Source organism: Struthio camelus, chromosome 3 (assembly GCF_040807025.1).
Source record: "Struthio camelus isolate bStrCam1 chromosome 3, bStrCam1.hap1, whole genome shotgun sequence".
NCBI lineage: Eukaryota > Metazoa > Chordata > Aves > Struthioniformes > Struthionidae > Struthio > Struthio camelus.
In genome coordinates this window covers 97,452,651-97,473,132 of record NC_090944.1, presented here as the reverse complement: position 1 = coordinate 97,473,132, position 20,482 = coordinate 97,452,651, and the positions used below count along the sequence as shown (strand labels likewise).

Below are 20,482 nucleotides of genomic sequence, written 5' to 3'. Positions count from 1 at the left end.
CCCCAACTGAATGTCAAGTACTTCTCATCTAGTTAGGAGAAACAACTGAGTTAAAGTGTGAGAACAAGATAAGGTTGCAGGGTAGAAGAAAGTGAGATGTCTATTAACAGTTAAGGAAGAACAAGTGGGAAAGGCTAGGGACTAGCTTGGCAGCTCAAGGGAAATACCTTCACGATACTTGAACATCTTTTAGGCAATATTAGCAAAAGGCTACTATTCTAATTTTCCATACTGAAGATCAAATTCAAATACTTTCACAACATAGGACAGAATGAAAATGGCTATATCATTCTGGGTGTACGTGGGGGGTCTTCTCTCAGGGCACAATTTACTAATTCTGACAGGGGAATTAAGCAAAGGGTCAGAATTATGTAGTTTATGTCTCCAACAATTAGCTGCAGTTTCCAGATACATTTTACTTAAATGTCTATAAGGTAAACATTTCCTTTTAATCTCTCTGTCTCAAGGCCTACTATCTGAAGTCTACTCTCCTGAAACATTACAACAGCAGGAAAACACTGGCCAAAGACCTTGACAAAATTTCTTTTGTAAGATTCTTCTCTTCAGAGAAGATAAGTGTTTCTAATTACAGACTGACAGAATAAAAAAAGTATCTGAAAAAATCAGGTTGCAACACATGACATCTGCTATTTGCATATAACAGCAGAAAGCAAAAATAAATAAAACAAACTCTCGATTTATCCTCTTATTTCCCTTAGCATTATTGATAGGCACAGTCATATTGCATAATAAAACTGCAAAAGTAGAAATAAAAGATACATATTGCACCAGTTTACTAGAAGTTGTCAGTTAGGGAAAAGTCCAGCATGGTGAAATAGAATTGTTCTCATGTATATAAGAGAGACATCTTAAGACAGATGCACTGAATTTGTCTTTGATAATTCCAGTGAAATTGCTTGAATTACACCAAAGAGTGGTGGATATAAAGGCCAGGAGAGAACGCTATGAAAACCCAATCTGAATTCCTGCATACAATGTTCCAGAGAATGTCCACAGAGATGTTCACAGCCTAATAGAGACAGAGAGATTGTTAAAGTTAGCTAACACTACCTCCAAGGAAGGTTTTCTGTTTAAGGACCTCAACCTCTGGAATAAAAGGGCTGTGTAAACAGCAGAGCCTGGTACTCTGTCCTTAATATCCAAAATGAAAACTCTTCACTAAAGTAAACTCCTAGCGGGTCTTGAGAGTTCTGAGAAACTAATAGCATGGAGTCCTGAAGACAGCAATGTGCAAATTAACAGATTAGCTTGACATACTGAGAAGTGGCTCATGCAAGAGAACAGTCTGCCAGAGGCTATAAGCAGAATGTGCTGTCTAATTCCAGTTTTAGAACAAAGTCTATAAGCATTCTTCCTCTTGGCACTGCAGTATTTGATGGACAAGCAAACCAGGCATCTACAGCAGTTCAACCTTTTTATTATTTTCTTGTTTCAATCTCTTACTCTCTTCACTTCCTCATTTCTAGTGCAATTTCTGATTTCAGCTTGTTTGGCTCAAGCATAAATAGAACCAATGGATGGAAACTCTTCTTCATCATATTTAAAAGACATTTCCACTCTCCAGGAGAAGCGACTTGTTTGCTACCAGTATCCCCATTCAGTGATGATTCCATGCTGACTAATATTTTGTGACCTGTCAGTTGGACAGCGCTGAATTCATTTAACATGCGCTTTATTTAGCGCAGCGGTCATATTTTAAATCAGAAAGTCATATGGTACTAAGTCAAATGCTGCACAGAGGTTTTAAGTGTATTATTTTATGCCTCTATTCTTTTCACTCAGTCACATAATCTCATCAAGGAATGAAATCAGGGGACCTGTTTTCCATAAAATCCCTAGAACAAAATAGGAAATGATCTGTACTCTAGTTCACCATCATGACTCTGGGAAAGTTCTGATGGCTCAAACTGACTGGTATTTATTTCTAAAATTACTGTGTTTCACAGCACTTCCGGCTCAACGTCTCAATAAAGGGCCAAGACCTCTGTCACTCTGGTTGAACAAGTCTCTGTTCTTTAATACCTTAAGAATGAGAACACTGAAGGAAGGAAGGTAGAGGAACCTAAGGATTGTTTTGCGATTCCTTAGCCATCCACTCCACTGTGGGTAATTGACTATCAATAGACAGAAGGTTTGGGGTCTGAAAACTTCTCCCTGAATTCAGTATCTTACTTCATTTGCATAAAAGCATACAGCTTTATCAATTAGCTAATGGCAGGACTGATGATGATATTAAAGCAGATGAAAATGGCTAATTATTGCAGTGAGCAAAAAATGGACTGTTATTTCTACAGATCTGGGGAACAGAAATTTAAGCCCTGCAAGGGAAAGGCAGCCTTCTCTCTCTAACTCTTCCGAAATTCATCCTGAGGTAAAGGAATACATTATTTGTGTTTCTACATTATAATCATTTGGTGCTTACGTTTTCAATTAGTATAGTTCACCATAGCTTTAGTAAGTCAATGATGATTATTTACATTCACTTAAGGTATTGGCCCTTGATTTTTGATAAGTGTATAGACAAAAGCTATTGAAATGAAAACCTGCAGTTTTACTAAGCATACTTAAAAAAAGGGCCAGTTCTAGAGATATATCTTGCAAAGAATGCCCAAGTTAATAAATTTAATGGCATCATACATTTCAGCTGCCTGGAAAATGGAATGTATTCTCTTAAAACAATTCAGAATTTTATTTCATTGTAATTGGGAATAAGAAGATGGAATTGCACATTTTTTGCAGAAAAGAATAGCTTAAAAATTCTGTTCTACAAACACTAAAATGTTTTAACATCAATCAAAAAGTTTAGGAACCTCAAGCCCAGTAGCAGTAAAGCCCAGCCATTTAAATTATATAGTCAGTGCAATAATTAGGGGAAGGATGAGAGGAAGGTGTAGTAGTTAAGGAGAGGACTATTCAGTGCAAACACCTAAATAAGAATGTTAAATTAAATAGCCTATTTCCTAAGATGAGGTAGAGCAGTAAGCACAAGAGGGATGTTTTTAACTAGACTACCTGAAAATTTCACAATTCTGATACCAAAAAAAAGCTAAAAAAAATTAATATGACATCACCAAATTCTATTAAATCTTTTAGACAGGGGGCCAAAAGGATTTCATAGGGTTGTGGTGTGGGTTTCTCTTTTCTCCTCACTAACCCTCAGCTCTTCAGTCAATTAAATGTTCCTAGGAGGCCAAGGATTTTCCCCTGAAAGACTTTACCCTATGGTGGAGACTGTCACGCACAGCAGCAATGATCCCGACCTTCAGCGAAAGGGGAGGAATGCAAACTATTTCTAACCTCCTTTTCCCTTTGCCAGAGAGAAGGCATCTCAGCTGGGAAAGGATGAGAGGGAGGGACAGGGGAAGGAGGACTGCACATAACAAAAGAGACAGCAGATCAGACTTGGTCACGCAGACAGAAATCAAGCTGAACAGAAGTCTGCACTGGCAGATACTGCAACAGTGTACCAGTTTTGGCATTGTATCCTTTTGCAGCCATGATTCTACCATAATACTGAGAGATCCCGTTATATTAAACAGATCCTCTTTTCACGCTTTTTATGGCAGAGGTGCCATAAACACCAGAGGAGCATCCATAACATCCGAGAGATAAATCAGCAAAATGCACTGCCCCGGCTCAAGATACAAGCGCAGACTTTTAGGGCAATAGGGCACATCATTTTTTAAAACTTATGACAGTTCTCTTGTCTGCAGGTCATCTAAACAAAGCTTTTTACCTAAAATCTGCAGTGACACTACCATGGTAAAGATGAACCTAAAAAGTATATACCATGCAGCTAGCCAATCTAACTAGCAACACATAGAGCTGTTTTTCCATTAGCGAACTTACAATCTTTTTCCCTCATTTAAATTTTACAGTCACAAATCAAGTGTTGGATCTTACTAGAGGAAAAAAATCCTCAAAAGGTGATGGGTGAAGAACAATTTGGTATAAAAGCAGCATTTACCAGAGGAAAGAAATCAAGTTACCCAAATATTTCTATAATTGAAAGGAAACAATTGAACCTGTCTGACCCATGGCACCCTATGCAAAACTATGCAGCAGTCTCAAGGATAGAAGTAACATTAGAATAATATTCAGTTTCTAATTAATTCACTTTAGTACTTGCTGATTTTTATTTCAAATCATTATCTGATAGAAGAAGGAAAATGAACTTACTTTAACATGGGTGGTTGCCAGAACCCTCATCTGCCAAAAAAAAAAAAAAAAAGTTGTAGCAATAACTAGTTGGCAATTAATTTAAAAGTCTGAAAACAGTCAGCTGTCCTGTATCACAGGCAGAACAGAACAAAAATAAGCAACAGTAGGCAGAACAGAACAATAATAAGCCACAGTAAAAGTTGACTGTTGAGATTTTCCAGGAAAGATCTTCCAGAAAGCAACAGTTTCAACTCTTCAAGAGGAGATGGCACCAGTTGTGGGTTAGGGTTCATCTTTTAGCCTGCTGACTGTCTGTTCCCCTGTTTCTGTTGCCCTAGAAGCAAAATGAGGAACTGCAACCATTTCATTCTCTCTTGGGTGCTGTTTCATTTTGTTTGTTTGTTTGTTTGTTTTAATTTGCAGATGTTGGAGTGAGCAAAGTAAGTACAAAATACCCTTTTTTATAGTGGAGTACAGAAACAGAGTTCTCCAGATGGAAGCGTATTTCTAATAGTCCTACACAGCTAGAATAGCTCCACCTCCTGTGAGAAACAGGAAGTGATATAAACAAACCCAAGTTAATGCTGGCCCAAATGCTCTGTCAACTAGTGCCAGCAGAATACCAGGTACAGGCAACATCTTAGGTTCAAAAGAGGATTACTTGTGTTGGTACTTCAAGTTTCAGCAAAGTTTAATAATTGGTGGACAGCATAGCAGGTATCGCTATAACTAATATGTTTAAAATCACAAGCAGGTAGAGGTCTATGGCATGAGCATATGGTGGGGGCAGGGGCGGTTTTCATCCTCTTAACCCAACAAATACTCAATTTTCAAGAACAGTTTTTCCCCTCCTAAAACTCCCACAGCTGCTTTTTGACCTCCTCTTGCCACTATCCATCATCACTAATAATACGTCAGTGGTTCTCAATCACATCCCAGCAATTCCACATTTTATAAACCGAGAAGCTGGGAGCAAAGTCTTCCTTCCCGTGTAAGTGTGACACCCAGTAGCATCATGGAGAGTCTTTAAGCAGAGTACTGTTAAATAAACAATAGTTTAATATCCATTCATTGTATCAGATTTGACTTTATCTATAGCAACATTAACTAGTGGCTGCACAGAGAATTCTCCTTAAAGCTGCCTACTCCCAAAGCTCTTTTGTGCTGATGAAGGCAGAGTCCTTGCCTGAGGTCCTGAGGAGGGTAACTCTCTGGCCCACGTTCTCGAGTAAGCAGGAAATAACGGGTAATGCAGTGCTTCATATAGGTATTGAAGCACATTAGATTCACATTTGTTGTAGAAGGCAATGTTTAGCCCTCAAATAAAGAACCCATTGGTTTAGAAATAAATAATTATTTCTTTGCCTTCACTTCAATTTCCAATAGCTGAAGGTATGCAAGAGAGCATGGGAGTTCTTGTCACAGTAATCAAGGTTTACAAAAGTCTCCAAGCCTTCTTTTAGACAATAATTAGATTCAATAGCAATTCATATAGTGGTTGATGGAAGGCTGTCACAGGTGAACTAAGAGATGATCTTGAAAGCTATCCTGATGTGTCCAGTATAAATCAAGCATTTCAAATGCCATCTAACATGACTGTTACTAATTATTTGCTGGAAATAATCTGATTAATTCTTATTTAACTGAATTATAGTAGTCAAGCTATGTGACGGCTTGCATCCTCCTTATTGTTCTTATTCTTATTTGTGAAATAGGGTGAGTTTTTTTATATAGTTTTAAATTATTCCCAGTTTCTAGTGCAATGTAACCCAGTATCAAAAACACCTTATGAACGTAGTCAACTGGGATGATTCCAGGGATACAATATAACCATTAACAAGACTGTCACGTTAGATTTGCTTTCCAAAGAGAATATCCAGTTGATCTCGTGGAAAGTTTGGTCAAACTGGACATGCAATTGACACAAGGGTGAATGAACAGAATTTGGCCCATTTTCTTCCCCCGCATGTAAGCTTTTCACTAGCCAAATGCCCCAGAAGTGACAAAATTAAAATCTGAATTATATTAGATTTGCTAATTATATCAGAAAAAATAGTATCTGTCCATGTAAATGGAACACACTGACTTCTGTGTGTTATATGTGCATCCAAGAACACCACATATTTAACAGTCTGTGCTTTAAAAATGCAAGAATTACACAAAAATAAGCCTCTCTGTCTAGTTGTCAATACACTGCTTATGAACTCATATTCCGGCCCCTCTAGAGCACAAGTCCCATCAAGAATCAGCTTCAGGGCAGGCATCTTCGTATTCCCTTACAAATAGGCTGCAAAGCTGAACTAAAGGAAACAACTCGAACTGAACTTTTAAGGCCAGGTCTCTCTAATCCTTGGCCTCTGGGAGAAGAATGATGTATAAAGACGTCAGCTCTATATTCAGCTCTGTGATGTGATGCCATCTTCTAGTAACAGGATTCAAGTGATTGCAATGCTAAAGAACTAGATTTTTCTCTCGCCTTCATCAGGGTGTATCAGAGCAATTCTAATGAAGTCAAAGGCCCTTTGCTAAGATCAGCTGAGATCAGAGGTCACATCATGACTAAATGACTGCTGTAATGCCTTAGTCATTTTCAGAACGTACAGTTTTAGCAGTGAGATTTGAGGTCTCTAATGCACTGCTTTAAGCAGCCGGGTGTAAAATCATGTACACTGCAGTCACTGATGTCACAGTGACATCAGTATGGGCTATGAGGAGGTAGCAGCTCAGAATTTCAAAATAGCAGGGGGCGGGGAGTGGAGTGGAGAGCTATTTTTAACATTATACTTTGTGGAATTATTTGTCCTAGCTACCTAAGAGGGATAACGCTCTGAAGGACAGAGAACTAGGCTTTCAAATAAATTATTTCAGTAGTTACCAAAGCCTCAGCATTGTTGCTTTTTCTAATCATCCACAGGAGTCTTTTATTGCCTTATACACTCCTGTCATGAGTGTTATGTACTAATTAGCTGAAACCCCTAGCGAGCATTATTGCTGCTTTAAAGCTTTACTGCACTGTTTAAAACAATTTTAATAAACTGGCTGTATTAAAACTGTAGAAACTGAAAGTGCCAGTGAGCATAGATGTGTGATGTACCTCCTATTACATCTGTAAGTATCTACCTCTAAACAGTAATATAAAAATCTGGGTGACTCATACACAAATTCTACTTTAATAGCATCTTGTGTCTGAACTCCTACTTAAAATGGTACAGACCTCTTTACAGTTTGCTGGTGAGAGGAATGACTGTGAAGCAGTCATGCAGATCTGCCAGAAAACTTGAGATTTGCAAGCATCAGGATTTTATTGTATTGAATAACTGTTCTTTGCAAACTGCTGAAATTTTTTTTTTGCATTCTAGATGTCCTCAGTAACAGTATAAAACAGTCAGTTCTCTGGTTTCCACTGTATATGCAAATATTAATTCCACAGGCCAAAAGCATATTTTGTGTTACAGAAAAGTTTTTAGAAAAAGAAATACTGATATTTTCTATTAAATCAGCTTCTAATATGAATTTCTTTTTTAATAAGTTTTTTTTTCTATTTACTAGCAAGTTTTATGGACTATTCAATAGGTTCATAATTTAAAATAACAATATATATTTCCCTCTATATCAAAAAATATAGTTCAAGTTATCCATTAAAAAGAAAATGTGACATAACAGATATATTGTTAATAAGGTTAAATGTGCACTCTAAAACTCTATTCACAAATATATCTCTAAGCCTCTATTCACAAATATACTACCTAGTGGAATAATGAAGCAGTGAGTATGAGTCAGAATTACCTGATTGTTAAAAACAGTTAGCACGCCTTTCTGAGATGATGTTACTGTGAAATCCAGATGGGGCACCTTCACTATACCCTTAATCACATCTCGTCTCTTGACACCTGTCAATGACACAATATTACTCTTAACTTCACAAATACAGAAAAACTAAACAGATAAAATCAAAATGCCAAGAACAGTTTCTCTTCCTGAAATGTGCATTGGTACCAAGTTCAAGGCAGAAATGCATAGTACCATAGATTATCCCATACTTGATTTAAATAATCATACTGCGCTTTTAAATACAATATACTGTGGATGTGCTGGTTCCTTCCACAATATTTAAGAACAATAGAGAAAGGCAAAGAAGAACTGCATAAATAAATATTATGAGTCAGACAGCTCCGCAATTTCAAAATAATTTAAGGAAATGGAGAACTGGGGAAGGCGGCAGTGGAATGTTCAGATGCAATGAGGTAGTAGAGAAGATATCTTACGGAACACACCCGGAAGAAGTATCATGAATAATAAACAAAGGCTGCTAAGTGATCTCATCGCTGCACTTTCAATAAAGCGTGCATCACACAGCATTAAACAGACTGAAAATTGTTGTTTTAGATAGGAGATGAAATATGTTACCCGCATGAGCGATCTGCTGTTTTTGGGATATGAGGAAAATCGTGTTTTCTTCATTCACCTGGGAAGATGTGGCATCACCTTCTACTATGAAATAGCCAAAAATCTAAACAAAACAAAACAGAACAGAACAAAATTTACAACAAAACTTCTGGAATCTATGTTTACATGTATAAAGTCAAATATTTATCTGACATTTTTAGTATTATTTCATGTTCTTTGTATAAATTTCCTAGTGTTATTTCCCTTAATCATTAGCTATCAACATCACTTTAGTTTGCAGAGATCTGCTGGTCAGATATAACCTTCCTTCAGTGTTTGGAAAGAAGCCAGAATACATAGGAATTTCTGGAAATAAAAAAAAAATCTAACTTATAAAGCTGCTAGTACAACTTTGGTTTGTTATCACTGTTTGTAAAAAATCATCTTGAATTTCTTTTTTACAGTTTTATGTATTTGTGCTTCCTATTAAGGACCTCAGCTAGAAGGAAAACTAGTAAAAGGCAGATAAAGCAGATTTCACTATGTTTATAAACAGAGAGATTCAAAGTAGCATAGTGCTTAGCCTATACAGCAGAAGAACTTTGCCTTTAAGGTGTCTTGAAATATCCCATTTATACTTTGTGAGGGAGATCCGAAGATAGCGGACTTGGATGGGCAGCTCATTTCTGTTCCAGGGTGTTGAAATACTTTAACTGAAATGCTCTGCAGTCCTTAAGCTCTAGGCCCAAGACTAGGATAGTCATTTCCTCAGGAAAAAAGTTCAGTTTCTCAGCTGAACAGATATTTTTCCTTCTCCTCTCTTATATTGTGGACATTACATATATTCACTTTCTCTCTTAAGTTCTGAAAACAAAGTCCAATTGGATGCAGAAGAAAACTTGGCTTTTTTCTAGTTTGATGTTTTCCATGTTATAAAGCAGAATTCCCTTTTCCTCTTTTCTGGGCAATTCAGATGTGTGTATCTTATCAAAAAATATTCTGCATATTCTCACTTGACAACATTACTCTTCATCTTTCACTTCACAGTTCCATCTTCCTGCATGCACAATTATTATCTATCACACATCATCTGTAAATACATCATCTGTCAGTTATAGTCCCTTACACTCCTCCTCTTAGTTTCTTGTAACATCACCTTGTCTTTCCATCTTTTATCCAGACTTGAATCAGAATTCTAGATGTACACTCCTTCTGCAACATCATATTGACACAGTCTTCACTTGATATGCAAAAAGTGATACTAGTAATTTCTATATATGAATTCTTTTCCATGTTTTAGCATTTTCACAGCTGATTCTCACATCTGAATTCCCCAGTTACTTCTATGTAAAAAGGTTCTGAAAGAACTCATGTTCCTAGAGCATTATAATGGGTTGTCTCCTGAAAAGTCAAGGATGTAGTGTTTTCACTATTGTCACTTAAACTTATACACTTCTTGTAGCGGTTTTCCACCAATAATATATATAAAGACAGCATTCACATTTTCCAGGCAGTGGAAAGCAGGTCCTTCACCTTCTCGGAACTAAGTTCTTGGTGGGAGAACTTTTCTTTATGATATACTGACTTGGTATCAGGTCGCTGCTGAGTACTGATGGGATTGCTGGGGGCAGCATCTGGGCTAGGACAACAGCTGCCCTAAAGCCACGGGAGGTAGAAATCTCTCAGTGAGGCCCCAGACATGCCCTGCCATGCCTCCCGTAGACATGAGACAATGGCAGATCTGATCTTTTGCTTCTGCTCACCTGGCAGAACACTGTCCATAGAAGGGCATCTTAGAAACTCCTCACAGCTGCCTAAATGGCTTCTGCATCTCCAACGTGGAGACAGGCAATCCCATCAAGCCTCACCCTAGAATGCCTACAAGAGGCTGACAAAGCAGAAAAGGTGAGGCAAAATGCAATTTACACTTTTTTCAGAGATTTGTCATTAAAAAAATAGAGCTTTCAAAGTGTCAGCTAGATTCAGGGAAGAGAAGCAAAGGTCAGTTCTCCAAGTCACTGACAAATGACACCCAGTCGACAGTCCAGGATAAGTCTTCCTTGGAGCAAGTACACCATAGTATAATTAAAGAGAAGACTGAACACTACTTCAATGGGTTTTTTTTTAAAACAAAAAAGTGTCATTTGAGTATGGGTAGATTGTTGAGGACACTGCCAGAAATTTAGGAAATCCTTGAAAATGGAGGCCCAGGGCTTCCACTACCTGTAAAAGAGAAGCGTTGGAAAGAGAAAGGAATAGAAACACACTACACCATGATCTTTTAGGTCACAGAAATATATCCTGAAGCTATTGTCAGAAATGGAGAGGTAGATTTGAAAACTGTAGATTTGTGAGAGCATGCAGAGAAGAGCAAAGGGTCAAGGATGGAGTTCTGGGAAGGGAGAGAGAGACAAAGATGATAAAAGAAAAATAGCAAAGGAGCAAAGTGACGTATATGCCTCTTCCCTGATTTTCAAGACCAAAGGCGTGCTCAGCAGTGCCAAGAGCAGCAGGGGAATTTCAGGAGAACAGGGATGAAATACAGTCCTTGTAGAAAAAGCTCATTAGAAAACTGGAGCACAGACAGCAGAAACTATGACGAGTATTTAGGATCTTACTGAAAGTTCCTGTTATCAATGATCCATTTAAAAATTAAAGTGATTAAAAAGAAGTTGAAGCAAGATCAAGGCTACTTACAGTGTTCTTCGGGGGTGATTAAAGATATGTCTGAGTTGCAGTTTATAAATGTGATGTGTCTAACATAACTAGTAGGTTGATGAACATTAGAAGAATGAATATATCAAATAAGGGAGGCATATCTTTTTCCCTTTTACCAGTCCAGAATGGATTTGTTTTCTGGGGTTTCTTTTTGTTTGTTTGTTTTTTTCCAAAAAAGAAAAGGTTCAGTTTTAAAGGAACAAAAAAGCTAAGGAGGATGAGAAAGAAGCAAGTAGAACTTAAACTGATCAAGTGTTAAATAGAGTCAACTTCAAAAAATAAAATCAAATAAAAAGGAGGAGAGCTGCAAATACTGGAGGAAGCAAAAAAAAAAAAAAACTATGATTCTTACCAGTAACAAAATGTATACATCTTTGAGTGTCAGGATGGAAAACGAGATGAGGAAACTTTAGATAGGAATGATCTCTGATGGATATTGCCATTACAAGGAAAGAAGGAATAGCGAAAATATTCAGATGGATGCAAGGACTGAAGTGGAAAGTTCAGAAAGACGGAGGCAATGCCTAGCAAAAATGGCAAAAAGGATAAAGTGCAGCTACAGTCATAAGCCTATGACACAGAAGAATAGAGAACACTGGTTTCATTCCATGCATTAACTGTCTCTCTAGGATTACCTAAACTATACTGAAATGGCAGATTTTGCTGGAGAAAGAAAATGAAAAAGTTCCACCACTGTTTAACATGTAGGATACAAACCAGTACCATTTTATTTTATTAGAACCAATTCAGATAAGCCTAGAAATATCTGTTTTGGTCTAGTCATTTCAGATACGATGTTACCATGATTACAGCAGATCAGAAACTGATGTTCAAGTTAACGGTTGATGTAAGTTGTGCTCAGGCAACAATCAGATGACGAGTGCAAAAATTATTCTGCTTTAATAAAAGCAGGATATAATTACAGGAGTCAGCAGTTTGCTTAATGCAGTTTTCATCTCTTCATTTATATCCAGACTACCAGTAAAACAAATCTTATCCTTTTGTCCTGAAGGGAGTCTAGATTTATAAGGTGTTCCATAGTGTATAGATAGCTTCTAATACATATCGCTATCAGATTTCACACTAAACAGGAAGAAAACAAAAAAGTGAAAAACTTGCTGCAGCTTTTCAATCCAGTATCATATTTCAAACTGTGCTGGATAAGGCTGTGTCTAGGTAAAGAAATCAAAGTTGGACTGAAGCTGATTCAAATGTTCTGTCTTCATATCTTTCATAATTGCACTACTACTTGTACCATGCATGAACTTTTACTTACTTTATGTTAAATACTATATTTTCGCATTTAGGGGCAAAAGAGAAAATAAGACCATTTAGTAATACTTTATTCAGGATTCTTTTGAACAGAGAAATAACTAATATTTCTATTTCACTCCCTATAGCAGTCGACAGTCTGACTGTCATCCATCTCCTACATGGAATGCATGCTGTGGGATGCCAAAGATTTTACCAAATACTACACATTTCTTTTTTTTTTCAAGAAAGTTTGCACACAGAGTATTTTAATAAACAGTAGTGAGTCTGCTCATACTTGGTAACACTTGAGGAACGCTCACAGAAAGGATTCAGAGGAATTCTATCCCAGGCACATCCCACACAAACATAGATTTCATAATGAAACTAAAGGGTTTTCACCTCTTTCATTAGATCCCATACTATGCTTGTCAGCTGTTAATTCCATAGCATGCCCATGGCTTCTTTTCAGCTTCCTGACCCGTATTCTGGACCACCACCATCACTGAAAAGCTGCACAGCTGGGCTGTAGCTGCCCCCTTCAACAGTAGGGCCTAAACTGTGGGTCAGCCCACATCCCTGGCTTAACAAAAATACGAGAAACTATATCCTACCTTCTTCCATTTGCAATGGACTGCCCACTGTATTGTTCTATAAATGCTGAAATATGGTCATCCACAGACCAGTATTTCTGTAGAACATAGTCCTTTCTTGAAGAGAATCAGATCTGCTCAGATTTGTCCTAGACATGAACTGCAGGAGAACACTCAAACAGTAGGTGCTGTGTTTCTAGGAGCAAGAATTTTCCAGGACTCTTTACTGCTCTCTATGGTTCTCTTTTTCAGCGTAGGGACACATGAAGAGTGCTGTATCACACTGAGCTCCATATTGTGGTGAACTGAAATGCCTGACAGCGTTCAGCAGGTTAAGGGTCCTCTTTGCCTCTTGATATTAAGGTTGTGCTCTCTTGCTGGTCATGCTAATTTTTCCAGGAGTTTCAGAGAGAACTTTGATAAAGCTATTCACAGTTACAGAGGCTTCAAACAAAAAAGCTGTACTTTATGGATAGCTTAGAATGATATTTTTGATTTCCCTGCAGATGTTTTGATTAAAAATCTTTAAAATGAAAGCAAATTCAGAGTGCAACAACTTAAAACATAAAGAAAAACAGAAAGAAAATGAAATACTTTCTGTGAAATTTTTGTTTGGTCTAAAAGCTATTTTTTTGGGCTGGATGAAGCAGTTTGATAAAAGTATTTCAACTGTATCAACTGAATAGTCTTCCTTTTTATTCTGAGTTTGTTTCCTGCAGATGTTTCTTTCTAACAACATCATACTGCTATAGCAGTATGTAATCAGTTAACGGTGTTGATCATTTCACTATCCTGAACATGGACTGGCTAATGAAGAAACTTTCTACAACATTTCCAAGTTTCTTTGCCTCTTTAGCTACTTTAGTTCCCCTGTTCATAAAGGTGCTGAGTACATTAGCTGTTGCTACCTATTCTGGGGCTTAATAATGCTAAAATTATTGTACCTCAAATCGTATTTCTCCCAGCTGTCATAATGGAGAGTGCATAAGAGACTGAGGCATTTTATAGTTTTATCTAACATCCATGAGTCGTTTACAATATTACTTAACCGTATGATTAACTCGGTCAATGTTTCCAGAAATTAGAAATAATCTTCAGACCCAGGTAACTACCTCTGATTGCATTGGAAACTCAGGTAAGGCTTTGGAGTGAAAGATATTCACTCCACTAATAAACAGACCTTCCTTCAGTTATCCTATTAGCTAATGGATCTAAATATAATTTGCTACTGCTCTACTTTCCTGAACGAGAGGCTGGCTCTTGCCATGAATTCAGAAGCCATTTTCCCAATGGGTCCCGTCTTCATACCCACAGAGCATATCTTACTCTCTACTACCTATCAATCAAGCTTGCCACATCTACACAAGAGATTATGCCATCTCTCTCTCCTCTCCCATACAAAGAGCAGCAAGAAGTTTGAAATGAAGAAGAGGATTTTGAATCATACAAGAATTTGACAAGCGTTAAAACGAAGCCAGAACATCAGCACATCAGCTGGCTATTTCCCAAGAACTAAGCTTGAGCATCACGTACAGCAATTCTGGAAAGGTCTTTCTTCTATTTTTTTAGAGAGTTTTAAATAAAGGCTGAGCAAAGTCTAGTAACAACAGGACTTAAATGTGAACATTTAAGTATCCTCTCATTTTGAAAGAGGAAGTAAGGAAGAAAGGTGACATGCAAGTGGGTGACATGCAAAGATACAGATTTCAAAATTAGCCCTCAGTAGGTGAATTTAGTAACAAAAGGATTGGATGTGGCCTGAAGTTTTATTTGATAAAGAGTTCTTATAGGCAAAATCACTAGTAGGCAGTTATAAGATGTTTAAGTCCTCTTCAGCTAACTATTTCACAGATTTCCCCCACACCCTATTAAAAGAAAATCTTTCATGTCTGACCTAAATGAAGTTTGTGACTCATGTGACAGTACAAGTAAAAACAATGCTAAGAGAGGTATTAGCCTGAAATGCTACCACATAGAAGCTTATTAAATTGAATGGATTGAACACACTGTTCTTAGGGCAGTATTAGGAATTTACTTGATATTAATCTTGATAATGTGTAAAGAACAGGAGATAGGGATCTTCAAGCTTCACAAAAGCAACACGAGGTCCACTGTAAAGTAAAATGAGAATATGCTAATGAATTTATAGTTCATGTCTAGGTAATAATGTCACGGTAACACCTTGCCTTTTGGCTATATGGGGAGTCTAACAAGGACTTGCCATATACGCAATTCCACCTATGCTGTCATGGGGAAGTTACTGTGTGCTATAAATTATGTCTTGTCTGCACAATTCTATATAATGCCAAAAATAGGAGTAAACCAGAGAGATTTACAATTTCATACTTGCCTCATTCTCGTATGCTTTTCCCAAAGATTTGCTATTTACCTTCGTCAGAGACAGAAGAATGGATTATATGGATCTCGCCCAGCTACGGAGTCAAAGAATACCTATGTAATTCTCTGGTTACAAAACTCTACTAAAATGTTGCCATGCCTATCATGTTTTGCATTTAAAGGACAAATTTATCCTTGATACATATTTAAAGAAAGAAAAAATTTCTCATAGCCTAGCTAAAGACAGACTCATCCTCAAGGCTTGAATTACATACTGCAGTCATGAGACTTTGCATTTTGTCAAGATGCCTGAGACCAATGTATATCAATGAAATAATTCAGGAGAACACCTGCACATACTGACTTTGGCCCTCAGGCTCCACCCTTCAGATCCAGCTGCCTTGTCGGGAATCTAATACATCAAACTTTCCTTGAGGATAAGCAGTTCTGGTAGACAGCTCAGTGCTCTTTCATAAAACAAGCAGGAAGAACATGATTTTATTCAGTTGTGATGTTCTTTAACACAAGAATCCATGTGCATCTACATAATAGGCTCACAGAACTTGGTTCAGAGAGAACAAGGGCCAAGTTCCTCAACTCATACAAATCAATGTATCATAATTAAATGTTTAAGACTTTTGTTTTGCAAGCTCAGCTGATGTACTGCACAGATAGGGGGAGGAAGGGAAAGAAAAGTAGTTCCCCTACAAATAAGAATGTATTTTACCAGCACACTATGAGCAAATCTCACTCTTAGAAACCTGCTAGAATTAGCAGCATGGATTCTCCTATGTGTTAATGTGCTTTGCATGATACATTTATAAGTCTGAAATTAGCTGGAAATGGTCAGCAGGAAATCCAGTACAGGAAACCTCCCAGCAAAAAGCTTGTAGAGACAACTCTGTCATTTCCAAAATACCCATTTATTTACCCACATGAAGGAAGAGAGGAAAGGCAAGGCTCAGCAAAACTCTGCCATACTTAATCTTTCCCTGACATGATGGCCTGAATGAACTCGTGAAATACGGTAAGGACACCTCTGGGGATATTTTCATATTTACAAGTTGCACTTATACTGAAGACATATCTTCTGATGCTCAAGCTCCACATTGCAGATTTCTTCACTAGGAGCAGAGGGTTTTTCTTATTTAAAATAAAATTAATAATAGCTAGAAAGAGCTAAATTTTACTCTTTCAGCTCTCAACTCGCTGATGAAGGCACATCAGCACTTACCAGAATGGATATCACCATTTATATTTCACAAGAAAAATTCCAAAGGACAGATTTTAGCTTCCTCTTTTCAATTTTCTTCCATAGAAGCTTACATTTAATCAATAAGTGGATACATGCAAGTTTTTAAACTGTTCACTAACAGACCAAAAATAAACATGGAGCCTCTTTCTTCCTCCGCTTGTTAGAACTGAATATCACTTCTTAAACAGGATAACATAGTAACAAGTAAGATAGTCTAAGCCAGTTCCAGTTCTTCAATTTTCTTTTTGTCTAGATCAACCAAAATAATACTTTTAATCTAATTTTCTAACCTCAAAGGCAGATCTGTCTTCAAAATCACTTGGCTTTTAACAGATGAATGATGGACAGAATATATAATAACATAAGAGTGCCCCATTACGCCATGGAAAGATAACAGATTCATGAAGAACATGCATATTCTGCAGCTAAATACTGCTTGTATTTAATAAAGGAAAAGAAAGGAAAAGAAAGGAAAAGAAAGGAAAAGAAAGGAAAAGAAAGGAAAAGAAAGGAAAAGAAAGGAAAAGAAAGGAAAAGAAAGGAAAAGAAAGGAAAAGAAAAAGAAATCCTTACCTCACACCATTCTGTCTTTGCATCAAGGTTGCTGCTAATCTTCCTGAAAAAGGCCTTAACATTATAATCCTTTATTTCCGGACCAAAAAGTGTCTGTACGGTTTCATAGAACTTATCGTAGTCTATCTCATCTGTAAGAAAGGATCCACGGAGTCAAAAACTGGCAAGCTATACCTTCTTTCTTAATCTCCCCTAGCTCCTGTTCTATTTCTCTTTCTGCATTAATAGCATGCAAGTTTCATCTCCTCACAGTGTATTCATTAAAGCACTTTGCCAAAAAATTACTCAGTCTGACTTTCAAAACCATATGATTTGTAATGAACGGCAAGAAACACAGATATAACAAAAGCCGTAAAATTTTCAGCTCTTCTTTCTTCCCTTACTCCCATCCCACATTTCTGGTATGCTGATATGAAGCTAAAAGACGTCCTGGAATAAACATTCCTTTAATGCAACAATAGCCACTTGTATTAAAAAGAGCAAAACTTATTCCGACTATTTACAATAAAGAAACTGCATTTATATTACTCATTGGTTTTCTGCTTCTTCAGGTCACTAGAAACATAAAGCATCCTAGAAGAAAAAACTTCTATATGTGGCAACTCTGCTAACCATGATTTTGTGAGTAATTAGGATAGCATTATAATTGGACCAGAAGTCCTAGCAGGAGGTGAAAAGCACTCTCATAGGGCAATCTACCTATTTCCTGTAATAGTCAAGAAGTCACTGCCTTGTTTGAACATTAATTTGAGATCTTTCTTATAGTCTTGTCTCCACGACACCTTCTCTCAATTTGAAAATTAAACATCCTTTCAATCCGAAAGAGTAACTTACCATCATCTTTAATGTAAAGTCCTAATCTCTCCTCTGTCTTCTGGGTTACTTTTTTTTCAACTAGTTCCTGGAACTGTTTCAAAGCATTCTTGAAGTGTGTCACCTCAAGAGCTGAGCAACTCTCTTTATCACAATTCTTATCAGACATTCCTCATTAACAGAGGAAAAACAAGGTAAGAGGGAGAGCTCTTCTTCTTACAGCCTGGTCCAAGCCTTGTTTTTTGCCCTAAATCTTAAACTCCCACAAGTTTGTATGAGGTGCAACTGCATGACAGGAATACCAGATGCTACACAGTAAGAAAGAGGTCACTCTGGCTCAGCATCTCAAACTGGCAAATCTTCCAGAGAACTGTTGATGTCACAACCCCCTATTACATCAGGGAATCCTAACTTGCTGCTGAGCAGCCTAGGTCACAAACTAGGATCAGAGATAACCTGACAAATGAGACTTGCTCTTTGTGTCTGATGTGACTGGCAGTCAAATAGGCATGAACTTTCTCACCTCCAGAGCCAGACAAGGAAAGAGCTTAGGTCTCAGAGATTAAGTGGTGGTCTGGGAAAAAAACAGCTATATTCATGTGTCTCTATAATGGTTCCTATTTTGAAAAGTGTCAGCATTTAACTTGCACGAAGTTCAGTCACAATCTTAAAGTCAGATATTCCTGTACCAAAGTACCCCAAGAAGCTCAGTCGAATAGTTGTCCTGAGAGCATACTTAAACACCAGCAGGACTGGCTGTTCAGGAAACAAAATTGCAGCTACCGCTTTCTTTTAAAAGTGGAGGCTCCAAACACTTACTGAGTTATCATAATTGTTTGATAAGTTAACCAGTGTGTTCAGATCAGAAAAAAAATTTGCCTTGTGAGAGCACTAGTTCCTGTGTTATACCTGTGTTTTCCTTTTACTCCATCACATCTTAAATTCTTTACTGAATGTTGGTATCCTAGGGTATCCTACTGGGGTGCTGGAGAAGTGAATTTATTTTCCTCTCTGTGAAACAGAATTAAATCTAAATCTGTTTCCTGAATGAGTAGCACAGAGACTACTGAAGAAAGGGCAAGTACCACTTCTTGTCGGAATATTCTAAAGAATAAAGCTTCATTTATCTTTGGATAGCAACGGTGCAAAAAGCTGTCTTCAAACTACAGTTCAGTATTGTGAATTTTAAGTGGCTAGAAGCATTCTCCTGAAAAAAATAAGGTGTTTGAAAAAAGAAGTTTAAAATTTGTACCTGTGATCAATAGTTTTCTATTGACTAGACAGCTACAGTTAATAAAAAATGGCTATGAGTGTCACTAATTAGTATGTTAATTACTTTTTTTGGATCATGTTATGATCATAGATTCTCTGTATATGGGAGCTAGTTATCTTGCTCAGAGTTCTGGATTCTACTCCACACCTCATATGTTCAACTTTCAGCTTCTACGACCCTTTCCTGAAACTCCTTACGCTTGACTATATTTTTGTAAATTGTAAAGACTTACCATTTGCTGACATGGCAGAGTGAAGCCGTATGTTCTAGTGTTTAATCTGAAGTGCTCTGTTCTTTTCTTGGTGTTGCCGCTTTTTTTTTTTTGACCGTATCAAGTTACTAAAACATACCTGTAAAAGAGGAATAACATCCCAACCTTGCATTAGTTGTATTACAGTACTACTAATCCATATCCATTAATCTCCACATTTTAAAATGTGTGCCATATCTACAGTTCCTTTCATATCACTACATGATGCTGACACTAAATTCTGGTGCCTTTCCCATTACTATACTTCTCCCATGTCTGCTGTACATTTACATGAGTATCATTGGCAAAAATATTACTGAACTAACTGAAGGAGAACAAAACTGTTCATGGCATTTGTTCTGCTTAAACAAACATGCATTTACATTTGTTCACCGTTCTTTCAGTTAGTGAAGCTATTAATTTACATTCAGTAATGCAATCACGTATTTCCGTGATCAACCAAATTCCGAAGTACTTCAGAGAAGTTACATTAGAGATAATGAGCACGGTATCTCTATCATTACAAAAAAAGCCAGAAAAAAATAGAGCTCTTCGAGAAATCACAAGAAGTTTTGGTGTCCCAAATTTTAGTCCCTTTATCCCAGCTAACTTGCACAATCCTAGATTCTTTGGATTTTGGACTTCTCAATCCAGTGCAGATATTACTGCTTTATCTGTCTGGTGACTAAATTATGGATGGGAAAATCCAGCTAGAACAGGCAGGTCAAAAACATCTGCAAGATCACCTTTGACCCTGATTCATGTGCTCGTTCCCAAATTTAGTAGAGGCACCATGAATTCATAGTTTAAGTTTGGAAGAGATCATGCGATCTTCTACATTATCCTCCTCT

General features: G+C 37.2%; 1 protein-coding gene across 1 annotated transcript in view; it reads right to left on the bottom strand.

Annotated features, from left to right (window-relative positions):
• WDR64 (WD repeat domain 64) overlaps nt 1-18,277 on the bottom strand; it is a 94,914-nt gene extending 76,637 nt beyond the window's left edge. The window contains exons 1-5 of the mRNA XM_068939282.1: nt 18,130-18,277; nt 17,296-17,426; nt 8,590-8,692; nt 7,969-8,072; nt 4,201-4,230 (exon numbers count right to left, since the gene is read on the bottom strand). Of these exons, the coding sequence (XP_068795383.1) occupies nt 4,201-4,230; nt 7,969-8,072; nt 8,590-8,692; nt 17,296-17,426; nt 18,130-18,277 (516 nt within the window). The remainder of the gene's footprint in view (nt 1-4,200; nt 4,231-7,968; nt 8,073-8,589; nt 8,693-17,295; nt 17,427-18,129) is intronic.
• Between the last annotated feature and the right edge of the window lie 2,205 nt (nt 18,278-20,482).